The sequence below is a fragment of the Trachinotus anak genome, unplaced genomic scaffold (assembly GCF_046630095.1).
Source record: "Trachinotus anak isolate AG129_WGS33_773 ecotype Australia unplaced genomic scaffold, CSIRO_AGI_Tana_v1 ptg000016l, whole genome shotgun sequence".
NCBI lineage: Eukaryota > Metazoa > Chordata > Actinopteri > Carangiformes > Carangidae > Trachinotus > Trachinotus anak.
Window position 1 is genome coordinate 24,221,016 of NW_027273867.1, and position 22,502 is coordinate 24,243,517.

Genomic DNA, 22,502 nt, shown 5'->3' on the forward strand with positions numbered 1-22,502 from the left:
TCTGATTGGTCTTCTCAACTGGACCTGTTCTCTTCATTTGAGGAAACTTTCAGGTAGTTGAGGTTGGTGGTGAACCGTTTGAAGTTCAGGAGGAGAAATGCTAGAGACACTATGAACAACATAAACCATCTGTCTCTCTCTGTGTGTGTGTGTGTGTGTGTGTGTGTGTTTGTGAACATCTGCAGTGAACTGTATCAGTTCCTGCAGTAGCTTCCAGCTGCTGTTTTGACAGAGGGAGGTTTTTGTATGACACTTTTTCACTGTGAGAACACCCACTGACTGTTGATGTAATGTGCACTCTGACAGTAGTAAACTCCTGAATCTTCAGCCTGGACTCTGTTGATGGTCAGAGTGAAGTGAACTCCATTCCCTGCTCCACTTCCACTGAATCTGGGGGAGATTCCTGAAAATCTATCTGATATGAAATAGATCAGAAGTTTGGGAACTTCTCCAGTTTTCTGATGGTACCAGGCCAGGTAGTATTTTGTGGGGGAACAGCATGAGCCCACTTGTCTACTGGTCGTACATTCAACAGAGGCAGTTTGACCAAGATGCACTGATGTAGTTGCTGGCTGAGTCAAGACAACATTTTGTCCAACAGAGCCTGAAGACAGAAAAGAAACACTGGACATGAGATGATGGAATTAAACTCAGCTTCACTCCAAATGATGAAAACTGATTTTCCTCACCCTGAGTGAAGCAGAGGAGAGTCCAGATGAGGACGGAGATCAAAGTCATGTTTTTGATGAGGAGGATTTGTGTGTCTTCTGCTGTGATGAAGGACAGCTGTCAGTCATCCAGTCTTCAACTGTCAGGACTATAAACTCTCCCAGAGCACTGGAGCATGGTGCTGCTGATGCAAAGTGGCTCTCTATGGAAATGCTCTGACTGACTCCAACAGACCTCCACAAAATCTTGATCAACTTTTACATGAGACAAATACTTGGAATTTAACTACATTACCTGAGTTTGGTGAAATGTGGATTCTAAACAATTTACAGGATTTTCTCCATGTTCAGAACAGGAGCGAGTCACCAGAAAACCTGCTTCAACTCATCTGATGAACAACAGGAAGAAGGCAATTTCAAATATATGGCAATTACAAACTACAAGTGAAATCAATTTTGATGTATAACAAAACATCATCAGTCAACAAGCTGATTTTATGATGTGTTCATGAAATAATTCCTGAGATGTTGATGGATTTTCTGTTAAAAGCAGTTAAGGTTTGAATGATGACTGGAAACAACCAAAGTAAAATGACATTCATGTCAAGTGAATTTTGTTATTTAATTGGTATCAAAATATACACGTACATTTTATGACAAAGACAGATCTGTATAATTATACAAAAATTGACTTGTGTGTTTGCATGTGTGTATGTTAGTGTGTTTACATGTTTTTCTATGGCTGTGACAATACATTTTATTTTTGAAACCATCACTTTGGGGACATTTTAACTTGATGAACACATTTTAGTCAGAGCATTTCCATAGAGAGCCACTTTGCATCAGCAGCACCATGCTCCAGTGCTCTGGGAGAGTTTATATTCCTGAGAGTTGAAGACTGGATGACTGACAACTGTCCTTCATCACAACAGAAGACACACAAATCCTCCTCATCAAAAACATGACTTTGATCTCCATCCTCATCTGGACTCTCCTCTGCTGCTGCTTCACAGGTAAAGTCCAGAGAATCAAACTCCTCTCCTCTATCAACATCCGTCCCTCTGAAATGAAGCCGACAAAACCATGACTCTGCTTTATGTTTGTGTCTCTGTTTCCTCAGAGTCCAGAGGACAGGTCACAGTGACTCAGCCTGGAGCAGTGAGCTCTGCTCTGGGAGCCTCCGTCACCATCACATGTAGGACCAGTCAGAACGTTTATGGTGGTAGCAGTTTAGCCTGGTACCAACAGAGAGATGGAGAAAAACCTAAACAGCTTATTTACCTTGCTACCACTCGAGCATCAGGGATTCCAGCTCGTTTTACAGGCAGAGGATCAAACTCTGACTTCACTCTGACCATCAGTGGAGTCCAGGCTGAAGATGCAGCAGTTTACTACTGTCAGAGTTTTCATGTTATCGACAGTCAGTATGTGTTCACACAGTGAAAAAGCGCCGTACAAAAACCTCCCTCAGTCACTGAGCAGAAACTGAAGTGACTGATACAGTTCACTGGACACACACACACACACACACACACACACACACACGATCATTGATTTCTAATTGAACAAAGTTTATGCTTTGAATCTTTAGAAATAAATGTATACAGTTTGTTAGACATTCATATTTTATTATTATGTTGTTTTGAATCTTTACATTTTTCATGAAATCACTAGTCACATGACAGCTTCTGACAGCTGCTGATGTTCACACACTCAGACGCCTTTTTAGCATCAGTCACTGAAATCTGTTCATATGCTGATGACATCCTGTTATACGTCACAAACATGCTGAACTTGCATTGTTTCAACCCATCATCCAATCACTAATATGGCGACCCCTATTGTTGTGTGACATCATTGTTCACCTCTGGTCATCAGTGCTTCATGGTGACACCTGGGTCCAGTGTTCACCAGCCTATAAAAGGCACTCCCTGTCACTCATGTCTCTCTCTCTCTCCCTCTCTTTGTAAACATCTCTGGTGGTGATGGGAGCTGCCTTAAGTCCTCAGTTATTCTTTAGTTTATTTTATGCACCTTAAAACACTTACACCCATGCCCACTCACACAACATGCACTTCACACTGACTTACTGAGTGTCACATATTTGTTAGGAATTATAATTTTTCTGTTTCCCCAGTAAATATTCTTGTTTAATGTTGACATTGGTCTCCCTCCTTGTCATGGCTGTGAGAGCCAGGCTGTGACAAAGTGGGGGCTCATCTATAGTTAAGTGAACGGACTTTCTGATATGTTTGTTTGATCATTGAAACTGTTACATGTTTTGTGTGGCACATGGCGCACCTATCAGGTGATTGGGCCCTGGTGCACATTAGAGGCTGTCAGTAGTTTGGTTTTATTCGGTTGGCACATGGATCCTGGGAGATGGACCATGTGTTAATGTTTGTGGAAGCGTCTTTCTTGCTCGAAGAGAAGGTAAGTGTTGCTGCCCTGGTGCGCTGGTTTGGAGTTTCCCCTGTCGGGTTGTGTGGCGTTTCTCCTTTGGGATGAGTAAGTTTGTTTTATTTGTAGTGTTGTGACAGCGTGGTTAGTGTCACTTGTCCTCGGGCAATTGTCTCAGGGGCACATCCATGTGATCTTGTGCTGTGGCCTGCTTGCAGGTTGCTAAGCAAACATGCTGGTTTTAAGTTGGGTGCGCCCCGCGATGCAGTTGTTTGTAGTAGGCTCAAGAACTCTGAGACGCTGCTTAACTTGTGCAGTTTGTTAACGCAGTCTCAGGCTATGGAATTGGCTGAATTAATTGGGGGTTTTCCAGTTTTGTTTGGTGATACGCAGACACGCACACACCTAATAGAACATGACATCAACGTTGGAGATAGTATGTCAATCAGACAACGCTTTTATAGGTGTGCACCACACAAGCATAAAATTATGGAGGCTGAAGTGAACTAAATATTAAACAACAAGATTTGTCTCACTGTCAATCTGGCAAAGTGTGAGTTTGCCAGGGCGACAATGACGTGGTCGGGCATGGGCAGGTGCGTCCCGTGGATGCTAAAATCAGGGGTGTGGTACAGTACCCAGCTCCTACTACAAAGAATGGGAATGGAAGGCTACTACTGCAGTTTTTGAAAAAACTTTTCTACAGTAGCTGCACCCCTGACAAGTCTTTTGAAAGGCAAGACAAAGTTTGTGTGGTTCCCTCATTGCCAAAGTGCATTTGAGAACGTGAAATCTCTCCTGTGTTCTGCCCCTGTCTTTCCTGCACTGTGGCTAAATGAGCCTTTTAAGATCCAGGTGGACTCCTGTCAGGTGGGCACAGGTGCCATTTTGTTGCAGGAGAGTGATGGTGCACACAGGCCGGTTTGCTACTTTTCCAGGAAGTTCAATTCCTATCAATTGAGTTTGCGACCCCTATTGTTGTGTGACAGTATTGTACACCTGTGAGAGCAAGGCTGAAACACTAATAAAAAAACGTTTGTCTCAGCTGAGAAGCCGGCCACCTCGCCCGACGACTATTTGATTGCCAGTACTATTTGGTTGCTTAATTTTTAATGCTGTTGACAATAAACACAAGTAAACCCAGGAGGAAAGCATGACCTTGAGAGAATATGCACAATGTAGTCTGAGAGTGTGTGGGAAAGTGAATTTTTTTTTTTTTTTGTCCTGTCCCAATATCATTGTCAAGCAGTATGAGTGGTCTGGATGCCTTGTGTTGTTGGGGCAGATTTACTGTGCGAAGGAGGAGAGTGGGATACTCCTCCTATCGCATATTTTAACTTTATTAAGACAACCGGACCGCATCAGGAATGAGAGTGGACAGGAAGAGGAAAACAGAGAGAATATATGGGGAAAAGGGAAAATGGGAGTGGGGAGACGGGGAAAAAACAACAACAACAGCACAACAGAAAAACAACCACAGTAACAATAACAATAGCTAATAATATCCACATTTATGTTCACTCTATAGTTCTTAACTATTAGATGCTCCGTATGTGTATTTGTGTATATGTGTATATGTGTGTGTGTGTGTGTGTGTGTGTGTGTGTTTGTGTGTGAATCTGTCTGTGTGTGTGTGTGTATGAGGGAAGGGGTAGGTAGGTGTTCGTGTATGTGTGTGTATGTGTTCATGTGTGTATGCAAGTGTGTAGCGATTTGTCATTGGATGTGGTGGGTAATTGATGTGGGGGCTGCAGTAACAGTGCCCCCCCAGACCAAAGGCACAGGTGGCCAGAAACCAGGCCACTGAGACTCCCAGCCACCCCCAGAGCCCAAGGACCCGCAGCAGCATGCCCCCCACGTGCCCGACCCAAGGAGGAGCCCGCAAGGGAGTACAGAGGCAACAGCCCCCAGCGCAAGGAGGCCCATAGAGGGACAGCGGGCAGGAAGCCCCAGAGCCAGCCCGCGACCACCAACCCCAGCGCGAGCTGGACCCAGAGCCAAATGGCCCCGGCAACTGCAGACCCGCCGGCACCCCCGGCGGAGAGCCCGCCACACACCGGAGAGGCCCAACCCCCCCAGCCCCCACCCACCCAGCGGGAAAGACCCCAGCCAGCCGCGACGGCCCGGTATTCCAGCCCCAGTGACCCTGCAGGACAAATGGGGGAAGAAGGGCAGACGGAGTCCCCACCCCCCTGGCAGGAAGCCAAGCCTGGGGGGACAGAGAACAGCAGGTCCCCCCGACCAGCCCCAAACCCAATCCCCCAAATCCGCCGGCGGGGCCCAGGGCATCCCAGAAATGCCCGGATTACCCGCCAAAGCCTCGAACCCCTGCCAAATGGCCACAGCCCCCACCCAGCCTGCCACCCACAAGAGGAGGCCGCCCACCCCCACCAGGGCCACCCATGACATCCCCGCAATGGATCTTCTTCCCCCACATGGCAGGCTCCCCGCACAGTCCACACAGCATCAGGGACCAATAGACGGGGGGGGGGGGTCATCCTCTCCCCACCCTACGTCTGGTGTGTATGTGTGGGTGCGTATGAGTGTGTGAGTGAGTTGGATGTGTGGGTGACTATAGTGCCTTAAAATTGGGGGAACAGTCAGGGCATGGGCGCCCCACCGCTAGCAGGCGGTTGGGTCCTCCCTGCCCTTCCCTACCCCCAAAGCCCTTGTGTCGTATGGCTTGTGGGTCGTGTGGATGACTAAGGTGTATTAAAATTAAGGGAGCAGACAGGGCATGGGTACTCCACCGCTGGTAGACGGCAGAGTCTCACCTGCCCCATCCCACCCCCCAAGGCCCTAGTGTCATGTGATATCTAATGTGCATTTAAAATTGAGGAGCAGCACAACAACAATAGTAGGGCCGGTGGGCAGTCCTGCCAACCAACCTGCCTCATCCCCGCACTGCCCCTCAGAGGCCCTACAGTCATGTGGAATGTGGTGTAGTGGAGCAACAAGGGCAGGCGAGGCATGCACCTCCCCAGTGGGGCCAGATCCCTGACTGGCCCCAATACGTTCTCCATCCCTTCGCCGCCCAGCCAGCGGGGAGCCGAGCCGAGGTGCCCAGAGATGCCTTGAGGCGGCCCAAGTGGTAGGGCCACCACCCCTGCAGGCACAAGCTGGAGGGGCACAGACCCGCCACGCATGGCGAGACCCCAGTCAGGTGTCCAGGATGGGACATCCAGACCTGCCGACGAACAGGGAGCTGGTCCGGCCAGGCAGGTCGACCCGCACACCCCACCCCCCCAGCATCCCCCCAGGCAGAGAGGCAGGGTCCCCACCATACCCCGAGACCCCCCCCCCCCCACCACCCCCACAGTGCCCGGGGTCGCAACTGCTCCAGAGTGCCACAGCAGGCACGGGGCGGAGCCCCGCCACCCTCAATAACACTATGTACTAAGACTAATTATTGGAGTCAAGATGTGTTCGAATTCTGTTAATTGATTTTCTTTACAGACAGACATCCTCTCCATGGAAATATGATCTAATAGTAGATTTTTAAACTGCGTTATGTTTGAGTTCTCTTTTGACTTCCAGTTCAAGAGGATTGTTTTCTTGGCCAAGGTTAGGACTGTGAGAAGCACGCGAGATTTTTTTGTGTCCATATTAATGTTAGTGAGGTCACCGAGCAGGCAAAGTGAGGGGGAGACAGGGATGGGATGTCCGAGGTGTGTCAATAGATCTTCACAAATCCTCTGCCAGAAATTACTGACCGGTGTGCAGTGCCAAAAAGCATGCAGATAGTTATCTGGTAAGTCATTCTTGCAGTTAATACATCTGTTAGTATTTCTGATACCCATCTGGAACATCCTTTGTCCTGTGTAGTGTGTTCTGTGTAGGATTTTGTACTGTATCAGCTGCAGACTTGAGTTTTGGGTCATGCTGAAGGTGTTTGAGCAGATTTGTGTCCAGAAATTGGAGTCTAGGTTGATGAGTAAGTCTTTTTCCCATTTGAGAGTCGGGATTGAGAGAGTTGGCTCTAATTCGGCTAAACTTACATAAATTCTAGAGAGTAGTTTTTGGGAAGGAAGTTTTAGAAAGTTTGCTATTCTTGGTGGGAGTTCTAGGTCTAATTGCTTAAGGTTAAACCTATCTTGAATGATGGATTTAAGCTGAAGATATTCTAGGTATCTGTTTTTGTCAGTGCCGTAGAGTTCTACCAGTTTGTCAAATGGTATCATACGATTGTCTTGGAGAATATGTTCTAAGCATCTTATTCCTTTACTATACCATGTTGTAAAGTTTATTGTCTTTTTATTTTGCAGGATGTCAGGATTGTTCCAGATGGGTGAGAGTTTGCACGGGACCAGTGAAGACCCATTCATTTTTAGAAATTCCCACCAGGCCATCAGTGATGTGCTGATATTGATACTCTTAAAGCATGGATATTGTTTGATGATGGGGCTAATAAATGGCAGGTCTTGGATTTGGGTGGTGTTGCAGAAAGTTTGTTCAATGTCCAGCCAAGTATGGTCAATTTGACTTTGTGTAGTCCATTTTAAGATGTATTGTAGTCTATTGGCAAGAAAATAATTGTAGAAATTTGGAAGCTCCAGACCACCTCGATTTTTGGGTTTTTGTAGGGTTTTAAGGCTTATTCGTGGTGACTTCGATTTCCATAAAAATTTGGATATTATTATGGAGTCCAGTGATTTGAACCAAGCCTTGGGAGGATGGGTCAGGACCATTGAGAAAATGTAGTTGATTTTTGGCAAGATCATCATTTTGATTGTTGCTACTCTTCCCATAAGTGATGTGGGCAGAGTACTCCACCGAGTGAGGTCATCCTCTATTTTTTTAAGTAGGGGAATGTAATTTAATCGTGTCAGGTCTGATAGCTTGGTGGAAATGTTGATGCCCAGGTATTTAATGTTTGCACCAGGTTGTAGTGGAATAGTTGGGTTGAACTGGAGGTCAAAAGCTATGGGAAGGACAGTCGATTTGTTCCAATTAATAGAGTAGCCTGAGATGGATGAGAATTTATCTACGATTGTTGTAGTCTCAGAAAGAGAGGCATGTGCATCTTGAAGAAAAAGTAATACATTGTCAGTGTAAAGGCTGATATTATGGATCAAATTTGCTGTTTGAATACCTTTAGTATTATTGTTTTGCCGAATTGCAGCTGCCAATGGTTCTATATATATGGCAAACATAGAGGGAGAGAGTGAACAACCTTGTCTGCTGCCTCTTTTGAGATTGAAGCGTGGAGAAGTTTGATCATTTGTTTTGACGCAAACGCTAGGTGAGCTGTATAATGTTTTAATCCAAGATAAGAAGTTATCACTGACTCCAAATTTCTGTAAGGTTGCAAAAAGAAATTTCCAGTTCACCCTGTCGAAGGCTTTTTCTGCGTCCAGTGAGACAATTATAGCTTTCTTATTCTGGATGTTGCAGAAGTCTATTAGATCAATTAGTCTCCGCTTGTTGTCAGTGGACCGACGGCCTTTAATAAACCCATTTTGATCTGGGTCTATTATGTAAGGTGTTACTTTTTCAATTCTACTAGCTAGCGCCTTGCTGATGATTTTAAGATCTGCATTTGTGATATTGACGATAACTAGATGTAAGTGCAGGGTCTTTGTCTGGTTTAAGGAGGAGATTAATATTTGCACAGTTCATGTTTGGAGGAAGTCTGGTGGTTTCATTAATTTCTGTAACCATTCTATGAAATACTGATGCCAGCATAGGCCAGAATGTTTTGTAGAATTCTGCTGGAAAGCCATCTGGGCCTGGGGCTTTTCTGTTAGGCATACGTTGGAGGGCATCGTGGAGTTCTGCAATTGAGAGAGGTGCCTCCAGAGCCATAATTTGCTCTTTGTTTAGTTTTGGCAGATCGATATTGCTCAAAAACTCCTCTATTTCAGAGTTTGATGGGTTAATGTTAGATGAATATAAGTTTTTATAGAAATCCCCAAACGCTTTATTTATCTCCTCTGGGGCCTGAGTTGTTTTCCCAGTGGACTGAGACTGAGAAGATTGTTACTTTTTCTTTGTTTTGTTTTAGTTGGTTTGCTAAAAATTTACTTGATTTATTACTATGTTCAAAGTTCTCCAGGCACAATCTCTGTAGCTGAAATTGGGTTTTTATATCTCTTAATTCTTTTAGTTTCATTTTATATTTTCTCAACTCATTCAACAGGTGTTCCTCTTGAGAGGCGTCATGAGCTGCTTCCAAGGTTTTAATTTTCTGATCTAGTTCTATCTCAAGTGCTTTATCCTTTTTTTTTGTGTGATGAGTATGAAATTATTATGCCTTGTATTAAAGCCTTAGCCATCTCTCAGAGAACACAAGGAGAGATGCCGGGCAGGTCGTTTGTTTCAGAAAAAGTTGTCCACTCTTTTTGGAAAAAATCAATAAATTCCACGTCTGTAAGTAATGATGTGTTCAATCTCCAGTGTCTAATTGGAGGTGTGCATATTTTCCTGATGACTGTCATAGTGACTGGTGCATGGTCGCTGATTGTGATAGGGTGAATTTGTGTATCAGATATATCCTTCATGAAAGAGTTGCTGGTTAGGAAAAAGTCTAAACGGGAGTAAGAGTGGTGAACTGGTGAGAAGACGGTGTATTCTTTGAGCATGGGGTGACAAGAGCGCCAAGCATCGCATAGACCAAAATCGTTCATATATTGTTTTATTGTTTCAGATGATTGGCAGTTACGGTAACTAGCTGCTCTACTAAGTCGGTCAAAATCTTGATTAAGAACCAAGTTGAAGTCTCCTCCCACGATAAGTGCTGTGTCTGAGTGTGCTGAAATTGCAGTGAAGAAGCGGTGAAAGAAGGATGGGTCATCGCCATTTGGACCATATATATTGGCGATACATATCTCTTTATTATTTATTGATATGTTGATAATTATGAATCTTCCCTCTGGGTCTGTGATGGTATCCTTACATGTGAAATGTATTCTTTTATTAATTAAAATTGCTACTCCTCTTTGTTTTGAATTATAGTTGGCTAAATATACATGAGAAAACTGTGATGAACTAAGTGTATGATGTCCTATTTTGGATAAGTGTGTTTCCAGCAGTAAGACAATGTCTGCCTGTAATGTTGTTAGATGTTCAAAAACTTGAAGTCTTTTTGCTTGTGAGTTAATTCCACGCACATTCCAAGTGACAAAGCATAATGAATTCATGCTAAACTAACTTGTGGCTATTGAATATAATCTAAAGTTTGAATGGGGACGTGTGTGTGTGTGTGTGTGTACGTGCGTGTATGCCTAAGTATGTGCGTGTTGAATGTGTTGGGCATCTTACATGTAGAGTGTTCTTAAGCATCGGTGTGGATATGTTACAACAACAACAGTAATAACAATAACAACAATAATGACAACAGTTAAATTTAAGACAAATGTGATGGGAGGTAGTGAGGGGAAACAGGTATTCCAACATTAGCAGTCTGTGAACAAAACTACATCAATGTGGGGCGTGCGTTAGTAGCCTATATTAAATGCCCATACCTTTAGTTTTGTTTATTATGCTACATTGTATTACCTTAGTCGGGGATTGCCTTTTAAGAAGAGGTGACTTCAGTAGAGCCAAGGAGTGATTTCCTGGTCGCAAAACAATTGGCCATTCACGTAAAATTTATCGACCGTGATGACGGCCCAGGATCCCTCAGCGATGAACTTCCTCCTGATGGGAAACAGGGATTTGCAGCGCTCCAGGATTTCCTTCGGGAACTGGTCGTTGATGCTGAAGTCCGTTCCTTTCAGCTCCCTGCCTCGGCTCTTCACCAGCTCTTTTTGCTTGTAGTGCTCGAACTTAGCGACGACAGGTCTTGGGCGCTGACCTTTTTGCCTCGTCCCTCCTAGGCAGTGGATCCGGTGAAAAGTGATGTTTTCCACGGCGTCCGGCGGGAGCTTCAGTTGTTGCTGGAGAAAGCTTTTGATGGTGGTTTCAGGATCTTCCTCTGCGCGCTCTGGGATTCCGAAGAAAACAAGGTTGTCCCGCATACTGCGCACTTGACTATCCAGGATGGATTCTTTCATCCGTTTATTCTCTTCGAAGAGTTTCGTCACACCATCATTAAGGGATTTGACGGAGTCTCTGAGAAACTTGTCCTCTGCAGCGAGCGATTCCACCTGTTGCTGGCTAAACTCCAGAGATTCACGCAGCGCTTGGAATTCCTTGTGGAGGACTTCGACCAGTGCCAGTCGGGCATCAAAGCTGGTTAGTTTGTTATCGATGGACTCTAGGATATCCCCGTATTCCCTATCGGGTGAGGGAGGTGTATTGGAAGAACACTCCGAGCGGGTTCTCTTCGAGGAGGGAGTTTGTTTTTTCCCCATGACGAGCCGGTGGTAACACGTAATCCTGTAAGCTTTCCAAGGTTTCTTCGTCCAGGATGAAGAAACAGTCGGTTTGATGGAGGTATCAAACCGTCAGAGGAGTGTTTATCGGTAAGTTTGTTTGTTGGGCTTTAGTTAAGCTGGCTATCGAAGCTAGTTGTGTTGTTTTCGTTTAGATGGATGCCGCAATGTTGGGTTACGCATGGATCTCGCGACGTCTCACGGCAGCAGCAGCAGCATTACCCTCCTCGCAGATGTTTTCATTTCTTCACTGGCTTAAGTTAATCAGATCAGAAGCTAAATCAGGATTTCTGATGTTGCAAAGTTGGAATTGATATTTCCTCATGTCTGACCAGATTTAAATAGAATTAAAACATCTGTATTTATCTCTCAACATTTGGTGCACCTCGGGTTTCACATCTCTCATTGTAGGTTCTGTGATGTCTGAAAAACAAAACCTCAGAAAGACAAATACAGTAAAACTATTCTGTTGAGCATCAAAATTCTCACATCACAGAATTCACATCATCCTTTTGAGCTGCTGGGTGGAAACTAAATTTACCCTTCATTTTTACCCTTATACCCTCTTATGTCTTTGAGAATATGAATAGTCCTCTCTCTGAGCATTGAGGGGAAACACAATTGTATGTTCAGGGCAGCTACAGTTCACAATTTACCACTGCATCCAGCACGGAGACGGTCAAAGGTCACATGTGAAGAACATCATGCACAGAACTGCTTGCTGTTAAAATTACTTTTCATTTGTCCGTCCAGACCTGCATTTCTTTTTCTCAGATCATCACCAAGCAGTGACAATGTCCCTGAGACCTGATCCAGAAATGACAGTAGTCACTTTGGGTTTCATGGATCAGCTGTGTGGACATGTATCACGATGAAAACAAGACACACAAATAAAGACAAAATGATGAAATAAAGTCATGTAATCAAAGTATATTTATTGAAATATTGAATATTTCAGCATTACTAGAAAAGAAATAGCACTATTAAAATGTATAAAAGCCATGTTAAACAGAGACCCAGAGAGAGAGAGAGTGGCAGAGTGAGTGCAGAGATACTGGATTTCTCTTTATGCTGATGATACCTGACTTTATATTTCTGCCCCTGAAAGTCAGACAAAGACTCAGTAGATTTCTGTCCCTCAGACAACATATAACAATCACTTTAAGAGCTCTGCTTTTGAGTAGAGGTGAAAAAAATTTCAATTGGCCAAAACATTTAACAAATTTGTAAAAAGTCCCTGAAAACCCACAATTAGCATAGAGTTTAAACCAGGGAGAGTTATCAATTGAGTAAAATTTCATGTCAATGAGCAAGTATCATAATCACCTGCTGGTGTAATGAAACTACAGATGGAAGCATAATTTATTTGATGAACAGATCTTTATTCTGTGGAAATGATGAAATTACAAACATTACAGAGAACAAGGGAACATATCAGAGAGAGAAAAGAGAAAGAAACAGAGAGAGAGAGAGACAGTGTCACAGTGAGCAGAGTAAAACCAGTAGCAGAGTCCCAGTGAGTCAGGTCAGGACTGGGAACACTGGTCTCTCCTCAGCGTCTCTGAGACCAGAGTCTGGCAGCCCTGGGTGGCCTCACAGGTCACAGAGTCCAGCTTCCCCCACTGGTCTGCAGGGAGCCTCAGGGTGCTGCTCCAGCTGTAGAGGCCGTCCTTCTCCAGCACCACGGGGCTCCTGCTCTCCTCCCAGCTGCTGCTGATCCTGCTGCCCCCCACCTTCCAGGCCAGACTCCAGTCTGAGGGGAAGCCCTTGTTGGCCAGGCACATGAGCGTGACCTCCGTCTGATGGAGCTCCTCTTGGGAGGGGGGCAGCACCGTCAGGATGGGACGGGTATTACCTAGGAGACACCAATCAGCTTAGAGGACAGGGAGCACACAGCTGTCAATCAAACAGCAGACACTTGGACACCTTTACTGTGTGAGTTGATTTTCTCCTTTAAGGAGTTTCTGTCAGATGGTTTTTCTGCTCCACCAGTCACTCACTCACACATTGTTTCACTTCCCTTTAAGAAGCCTCTCATGCACATCAGCACAGAGACAATCATCAGACACTTTGACCTGAAATACATCAAACTACACTGGAAACGCAAGAAGCTGATTTTACATTTTAATAATTGCATTTTACTGTAGTCTATATTACACAATTTAATGGAAAGAATAAAATACTGTTTGAAGAAATTCATAAAAAACTGAAAATGTTTCCAAAGTCCTGGTTCATTTATAGTGAAACACATTTACTGGTAAAACTATCAAGAGAAAAACAGTTAAATCAGATCTACTGTTAAATGCATAAATATCATATAATAACTGACAGCCATATTTAAAAGTCATGTTTAAAAATCAGCCACTAAAAAAGAAAGTAACTCTTAAATTAAAAAATTTCACTCACTTAAAAAATGTACCTAAATTTCAAACCAGTTTAAACTTTAAAGAGGACTGCAGGATTGTTGCTGTTTAATCTTTGCTGCAGCTCAAATTGTTCACATTTCACAAATTAACTGGAGCATGTCAAGAAAAGTTCAGTGAATCTGCTTCAAGTTCAACTTCACGGTTAAAGAGAGAAATTAGCAATAAAATAGAGATTTTAAAGTGGTTTAGATCGGCCTCATGGAAATTTATATCTCTTACAGATGTTCAGACACAGAGATTAGAACCTGAACTCATCAGACAATATTTAATATTTGATCAGAAACTTACTTCCAACATCCAGTCTGGTTCCTCCACCAAAAGTCCACCACAGTGATACAAACTCATTGAGCCGTCGTACAAAAACCTCTCACTGTACAGAGACACGGCTCTCTGACTTTGAAACAAAATAAATCTACAAACCCTCAAGACGCTGCTTTACTCTTAAATTTAGAAATGAGGATTTTCTCTGCCTCAGTATTTAATTTTCCTTATCATGACTTTTTACAATTTCTACTGTTAAAACAAACTTTGTCTCAAGTTGCGAAAGTTTTCTTTTAAAACTGTACATTGACACGGAAAGGTCACTTCTTTTCCTGGTTTTCTGAATGTAATAGAAATCAAATGAAAAACAGCTCCTCAAATAAATCTGTTAATAAACTTTTGACTTACTTCCAACATCCAGTCTGGTTCCTCCACCAAAAGTCTCCCACAGTGATACAAACTCATTGAGCCGTCGTACAAAAACCTCTCACTGTACAGAGACACGGCTCTCTGACTTTGAAACAAACAAACTCACCAAAATGAGTCTGTTTGTGATATTTCAACAGCTGATGTGAGAAATGACAATAGCCACAAAATCCCAGACTGTATATTTTTCTATTATATAGATTAATATTGAAATAAAAGTATTTGACTCTGCTGCTGCTTCACCTACATGTTCTCACTCCCAGCTCATCACATATGGACGTTTGGTCAGGAACCTTTAGCTTCATTGTTGAACGTGAAATAAAACAGTACAGCATTACTAAATTCATTTAGAAACTCACAGCACTTGGTTAATGTTGGAGAAAGATTGTGGTGTGGTTTAATACAGAAAAAGTTCAGTGTGACTTCAAAACCATGATGTTGTCTCAGCTCATATACGTCTCTGACAAAAGGCTTTGGTCTGTTTGATCCATGCATCAACTTTCAACAAAGCACAGTCTGTATTAGTATCAGATAAACTGCATGATTAAAAATGATGCTAAAGGAGTTCAAAAGTGACACCAGGAGGTCCTGACCAAGTGACTGTGACGAGTTTGGGGTGAGAGCGTGTTGACTTCACAGGTAAAGTCCAGAGAATCAAACTCCTCTAACATCCGTCCCTCTCAAGAGAGACCAGGAGGAACTTTGTATTGAGGACCACCTGGACTTCTCAGCAGCTGAGGCTCAGGGTGTTAGAGGCTTTCTTCAGGGTGGACAACATAAACTGACAGCATGACACAGGATCTAAATGGGGAAAGTGAAGAACTGTGTGGTGCGGACACTCCCTCAACCAGGTACCATGAATATCTTTGCTGTTATTCGTCTATGGAGCGGTTTCTAAATAAACTACAGCTCCATTATTTTATTGAAATCCAGGAACATGTCACTCAGTGCAACAGTGTGGCTCACTCATGTTTTTTTAATAATTAACAGACAGCAATGGAGCTCTACAGCAAATCTAAAGATGTCATTCAGGTTTTGGATACACAGACAAGACTTGTTAGTTAGTTCCATTCACTGGTGGATTGATGGGATTTGTTTATAACATCATGTGAACATGACTGACATCACATTTCAACAACGAGCTGAAATGAGACCTATGATGTCAGACATGTTCAGTCAGGTTAGAGGCTGATGACATCTGTGTAATGTTGTTGTCATCATGTGATCACAGAGACCTGGATGTGGGCGGATCACACCTGGTCTGTGAGGGTCTGTGCTGGGACCTGGAACTTGGGACTGCTTTAGTGGAAGGATCAAGGTTTACAGACACTGTAACATGTTGACACTCTTTATATTTACTTTTGACCATAATAGACATGGTCTCTGTGTTTCTGATTTTCTAAATATAGGAAACAACAATCACAGAAGATCCTGGTGTAAGAAACAGGTGATCTAATCAGGGGATGATGACGTGACCTTTAATCACAAGTCCATCATATATATGTGTGTATGTTCACTTCTTCACCTGAGGACGAGATCTGTGGTTGAAATGATCTCAGTCATATCCACATCAAAGAAAAGGAAAGGAAAAGACAGTAGGATGCTGCAGATTCTAACTTTTTCTTTTTATCATTTAAAAACATTTAGAAACTATATCTGAGGTCATTTTTACAGTTGATACCTTTGTGCTCTAACTTCAGTGCATGTGTGTGTGTCTTCAGTGAACTGTATCAGTCAGTTCAGTTTCTGTTCAGTGACTGAGGGAGGTTTTTGTGCGATGCTTTTTCACTGTGTGAACACATACTGACTGTTGATATAGTGTTCACTCTGACAGTAGTAAACTGCTGCATCTTCAGCCTGGACTCCACTGATGGTCAGAGTGAAGTCAGAGTTTGATCCTCTGCCTGTAAAACGAGTTGGAATCCCTGATGCTCGACTGGTAGCAGCGTAAATCAGCAGTTTAGGCTTCTCTCCATCTTTCTGTTGGTACCAGGACAAAAGATGGTATGGGCTGCTATAATAAACGTTCTGACTGGTCCTACATGTGAGGGTGACGGAGGCTCCCAGAGCAGAGCTCACTGCTCCAGACTGAGTCACTGTGACCTGTCCTCTGGACTCTGAGGACACAGAGACACAAACATAAAGCAGAGTCATGGTTTTGTCGGCTTCATTTCAGAGGGACGGATGTTGATAGAGGAGAGGAGTTTGATTCTCTGGACTTTACCTGTGAAGCAGCAGCAGAGGAGAGTCCAGATGAGGACGGAGATCAAAGTCATGTTTTTGATGAGGAGGATTTGTGTGTCTTCTGTTGTGATGAAGGACAGCTGTCAGTCATCCAGGCTTCAACTGTCAGGACTATAAACTCTCCCAGAGCACTGGAGCATGGTGCTGCTGATGCAAAGTGGCTCTCTATGGAAATGCTCTGACTGACTCCAACAGGGACCTGATCACTCTGATCATGCTGTTTATCAATGGATCACTTGATTGGAATATTGATGATGAATGTGCTAATGCTCATTTCTATGTGAATGTAGCCAAATATCAGAGGATTTCAGAAAAATCTTTGTCATATAAATCTCACAAATTTCACAACCAAACAATCAACATCATTGTCACTGACATTTCAACCAAATGATTTCTAAATGTCGTCACTTAGCAAATTAAAAGTTTGAGAGTAAAAATGTTTTTCATTTTTATTTTTTCATCTGCAATAATAAAATGTACAGTTTATTTCAATAAATATCTTAGCTCATATCTTTATTTCACTGCAGGAGAAATTTAATAATTTAGAGTTATTGAAAAGTTCAGGGTCAGATAATTATTTTTTAAATAACTTCAAAATAATTTAAATATGTTATCTGATTTTTGGTATTAAATGTAACTGCAGTGATTTAGTGGAAGTGGATCTGGGACTGAATTCACTAAAATGTTCTTCAGTGAAAAATTTTGTTGGTGAAATTTTAATTTCAGCAATTTTTAAAAGAAATACAGACTAGGAAAAAAGTATTCTCTATTGATAAACTATTATTCAAAGTATTTCCATTTCAGCCCAAGTACTGGGCCAAATATTTCTTATTTTTTCTTTGATCTCCTCAAAGATTTGAGAAGAGTGTTGAATATCTTAAAACATTACTGTTATATTTAAAAAGCATTCAGTTTGAGTGTGATTCATTTGATGAGTTTTAATGTAAATCTTTATTTTAACAAATTTCATTTTGAATGAATAAAATAAACAGACTCCATCTCAGTATTTTCTGTTTTTGCTGTAAAAGTATTTAAAACTGACATTTTTCACATTTGCCAATATACAGATATTTTTAGTTTAAAAGTCTGAATTAGTATTTTACAGATGAAACATTGACACAACGGAGGAACCTTAAACTTTTCTATCTTTAGTCCTGAAACCTGCCTGTTGTCATGGTTCAGCTGTGATGCCTGTCTGTTGCCATGGTTACTGTGCTCAGAGAGAGAAGTGAGAAACTGACGAGCAGTTTCTTCCAATCTGAGGACGACCAACAGAAGGAGTCGTCTCCTCTGCTGCAGTCCACAGAAAAACTTGTTCATCTCTCTCTCTGCAGTGGGTCGAGATAGCCCCACCCTGACGGTGCTGCCCCCCTCCAGTGAGGAACTGCAGCAAGGGAAGGTTACACTCATGTGCCTGGCCAACAAGGGCTTCCCCTCAGACTGGAGTCTGGCCTGGAAGGTGGGGGGCAGCAGGAGCAGCAGCAGCTGGGAGGAGAGTAGGAGCCCCGGGGTGCTGGGGAAGGACGGCCTCTACAGCTGGAGCAGCACCCTGAGGCTCCCTGCAGACCAGTGGGGGAAGCTGGACTCTGTGACCTGTGAGGCCACCCAGGGCTCCCAGACTCTGGTCTCAGAGACACTGAGGAGAGACCAGTGTTCCCAGTCCTGACCTGACTCACTGGGACTCTGCTACTGGTTTTACTCTGCTTACTGTGACACTGTCTCTCTCTCTCTCTCTGTCTTTCCCATCCCCTCTCTCTCTCTGATATGTTTGCTAGTTTTCTATTTGTAATTTCACAATTTCCACAAAATAAAAATCTGATCAATAAATTCTGTTTCTATCTGTAGTTTTTACAACAACATGTGATCATATGATGATGATATTTTCTCAGTAACATGAAATACAACTTCATTGATCACTCTCTTGCTTAAACCTCAACACCAAATGTTTGTGTTCTAAGTGTATTTTATCAAAATGTCATATATTTACACAGAGCTCTTAAAGTGATGTTGTTTGAGGACAGAAATCTGCTGAGTCTTTGTTGGATTTTCCAGAGCAGAAATATTAAGTTAGGGATCATCAGCATAAAGAGATATCCAGAAGCTCTGCGCTCACTCTGCAAATCAGTCTGTGTCTCTTTCTAATGTGGCTTTCATATATTTCAATAGTGACGTTTGCTTCTAGTAAAGTTTTCAATATTTCATGACAGTAAATATGCTTTGATCACGAGTTTATTTTCTGTGTGTTTTATTATTAAAGTGAGACATGTCTGCTGTCTCACTGCTGACGTCTTAATAATAACAGCTGATCCATGAAACCCACAGTGAATCATGTGATTTCTGGATCAGGTCACAGGGTCATTGTCATTATTTAGTGATTTGACAAAAAATATTGGATAAATTGATTAGCTGGGAGATATTCACTAATGCAGTTTAACCTCATTGTGTGTCAATGTTTCAGTGTCCAGTGGCATCAAAAAGCCATTTTCTCTCAACCTGCTGAAAAGTCACATGAAAAATAATGTTTCCAATCTGGTTTCACACGACTGTCTGGTTGTGGTGACCCCAAACTTGTAAAATACTTTTTATTACATTTATATATTTCCATATATTTCTGATGACAAAAGGGGAAGTTGATGTTTCTTGTTGAGTGGACGAGGCGTGATAAGCCATAGGGACAAATCTGCAAGAAGTTTTGAATGTCTCAGTGATCTGTAGCGTACCAAGGCCATATCATCATAATTTGAAATCCTCTTTGAATTGGGCATGAGTCTCCGAAGAGACAAAAATGATCAGTATAATATCAGACTTCATGACTTCTCAATTCATTTTTATTAGCCACACTACTATTTAAAAGGTAAATGCAATGATTGGCAGGATGAAAATGGAGCAGAAAAACAATTTTAAGCAATGGTAGAAGAGAATGTGTGGTGGCTATTTACAAATATGCTAAACAACTAAATGATAAGCTCTGATCATGTCTAAGAATGGAACTTGATGATGGATTATTTTATCTCGACATCAACCCAGTCATGAGCAGAATGTTAAGATCTCGCGTACTGTGAGTTGGCTGTAGCTGGAGGCTCTTGGTTGACTTTAGAGGAGACGACTCTAAAACTGTCAACATTCTTCAACAATCTTACCATCCTCACTACCAAATTGTCCAAGTATAGTTATTGAGAGGTTACGTCTCAGTACTACTAGTGACCCCCTAGTTTTGGTGTCCAACGATGCTGAGGCGGCCACATAATAGTGTTTGTTTGAAAATCTGCAGACATCTATAGTTCTTAAATGGGACTCCTGCATAAAGGCAATGTCCACATGTTGTCTGCGTAACAGGTCTAAACAGGCTGTGCGCTTAATTTGACCATTCAGCCCATTTACATTCCAGCTGATTACATGCATACTACTCATAATAATTAATAGAGGCTAGTATTGTGATACATACAAGATGCAGAGTAGAGAAACAACCTATAGTGCAGCTGACTGACCAAAATGTGAAATTAAAGTGCTGGGAGAGATCCATCCCACCCCAAAATCCCTGTCGCCCTAAACCTGCCACTCTCAAAAGAACAAGAGAGGGCAAGAAAACGAACACCCACAAAAATGTGAAAACATAGAAAAACCAAAACCAAAATTTGACTCTTCCTAGGGAGCCTAACTTCCCCTCCATGTTGGACCTGTGATCCTCGTGAGGCGTGTTCCTTCCCAGCGCACACACAGGTCCCCCCTTCCCTATAACAGTTACACTTATATCATACCATAGTAATGATCATGACGATTATAACTGAGCTACACAGAATGTACAGACATGTGGTAGGTTATCGGTATATATTAGTACTGGATACAAAGAGAACATGGCTCGTAAAGTTTTGTATCTTATAGTGGAGTTGGCAGCATGCCAGGACTATAACACCAGCCTTTCTTTTTTAAAACAGAGCTTGGTCTTAGACAAAGATCAAACAGAAATCTACTAACAACAGTAACATTTAGGTCCCTGGCATTGTGCAGGATTATGAAATTAGTATTTCTTATTACTGGCTGAGCAAATGAACAGAAACAAAAAAGAGGGATATATATATATTAAGCCAGCTGGTCTCATTCAGAGTATGAAGAGCGTAAGTCCAATAAATCCGAGTATGTTTACAGTTAGAACATAGGTCATAAAGGGTCATTGTAAAGCATGTAAAGTCAACTTTTCTCATTGGAAAGAGAGTATAACGAATTAATAAATTAAAATAAAATAAGTAAATAATAAATAATAATAATAATAACCAAAAATCACCCTGTAGAAAATCAGTGATGATGTCATTGCAGGCTGTGCCTGGTAGTCCTCGCCAAACATCTGGTCAAAGTTGCCTATTGGCCTACGTGCAAGACATTTAGTTAAACTAACCAGCTGGTTGGATTACCTGTGTAGTTGGAGGCTATTCACCGAGAGAATTGATGAAATCTTTAACCTCCCGTGGGGTGTTGAAAAGATGGTTCACTCCTCCTCGCATCGCCTTGAGTTTTGCAGGATAGAGGAGAAAGGTGCGAAAGTCCAGTTTCTGCAAAGCGTCCATTGCCTCGGAGAAGGCCAGCCTGCGCTTGAATGTATGTGGGCTGTAGTCCGGGGTGAAACGGATGGTTCTTCCCTCCAACTCCAAGGATGCCATTTTCAGAATCTTATAATAATATAATAATAATAACAGCACAGTAGCTTAAAGATGATGCGAGGCACAGATCTGCCATTTGTGTCTTTCTTCGGAGAACCTACGCAGTGTGCGTGCATAATTTCAACAGATCCCAGGTTAGGAAACCACCGTGGTATGGCATCCGACAGGAAAGCAAGAACATGCAATGTCTCTGCACGACCTGTCCTCCATGTCGGCAATTTTGTCTTCCAGCTGGGTGTGTTTTTCTGCCAGTTTGCTCACCGACGAAGAGAGCCGGCTGTCCACCTCCACCACACGGTTCTCCTCCTTCTCCCTATAGTCAATACACTTAGAAATATCAGCCTGCATGGCAACCATCTCGCCACGGAATACCGCGACCTGTGCGTCCACCAGAGCCTGTGTCTTGTTAATCAGCTGAGACACCACGTCTTCCATGAGTGTGGGGATAGCCTCCTTGATAGATTCTGCAGCTCCTAGCGGTGAGCTCCACGTTGTTGTCTTAACAGGCTGTCGAATTTTTTCGACCTTGTTGCCATCTCAGTGTGCACAAAGCGTCCACAAAACAGAAAAAATTAACCGAGAGCATAAAAAGTAGCGTTTGATATGAAATGAATGCTTAAATATTGGGGGGTTCTGCGGAGCAACGAAGCGAGGTGTCTACATCCCTCGCAATGTTCACGTGACTCCTCAAGCCATGAATCCTGAAAAGAACAATGGAGAGGCCTACATGTCCCTCCATTAGCCTGAGCCAGAGTTGGTCGACCGTTTGAACAACAGAGCCACAACCCCCCCACGATTCACACCTAGGTGCGAATCAGAGTTTGAATGTAAACTCAGCATCGGCATTGGCCAAGGCCAGGCACTCTCAACAGGGATCCCCAGCGACGTCACTCAGGTGATGAAAGTAGCACAGCGACCCTCTGCCGCTGCTTATTCCCGGGCACCAGGGAAACATTCGACCTTTTTCCACAACTTCTTAAAACCCAGGTCACAGTCTTCAACTCGCAGGCCGAGCACACAAACTGCTGTTGTTTGTTTCCTTTTTCGGATCTGACGTAGATCGCTGTGCAATCAGGTGGTTTTACGTTCTGTGCGGACGAGCACACC

At 42.9% G+C, this 22,502-nt stretch overlaps 1 gene segment (V, D, J or C); it reads right to left on the reverse strand.

Moving 5' to 3' along the window:
- Nucleotides 1–12,473: 12,473 nt before the first annotated feature.
- LOC139634479 (Ig kappa chain V-III region MOPC 63-like) lies at nucleotides 12,474–16,665 on the reverse strand. The segment is given in 3 exon segments: nucleotides 12,474–13,238; nucleotides 14,098–14,133; nucleotides 16,293–16,665. Coding segments are annotated over 3 exon segments (723 nt in total).
- Between the last annotated feature and the right edge of the window lie 5,837 nt (nucleotides 16,666–22,502).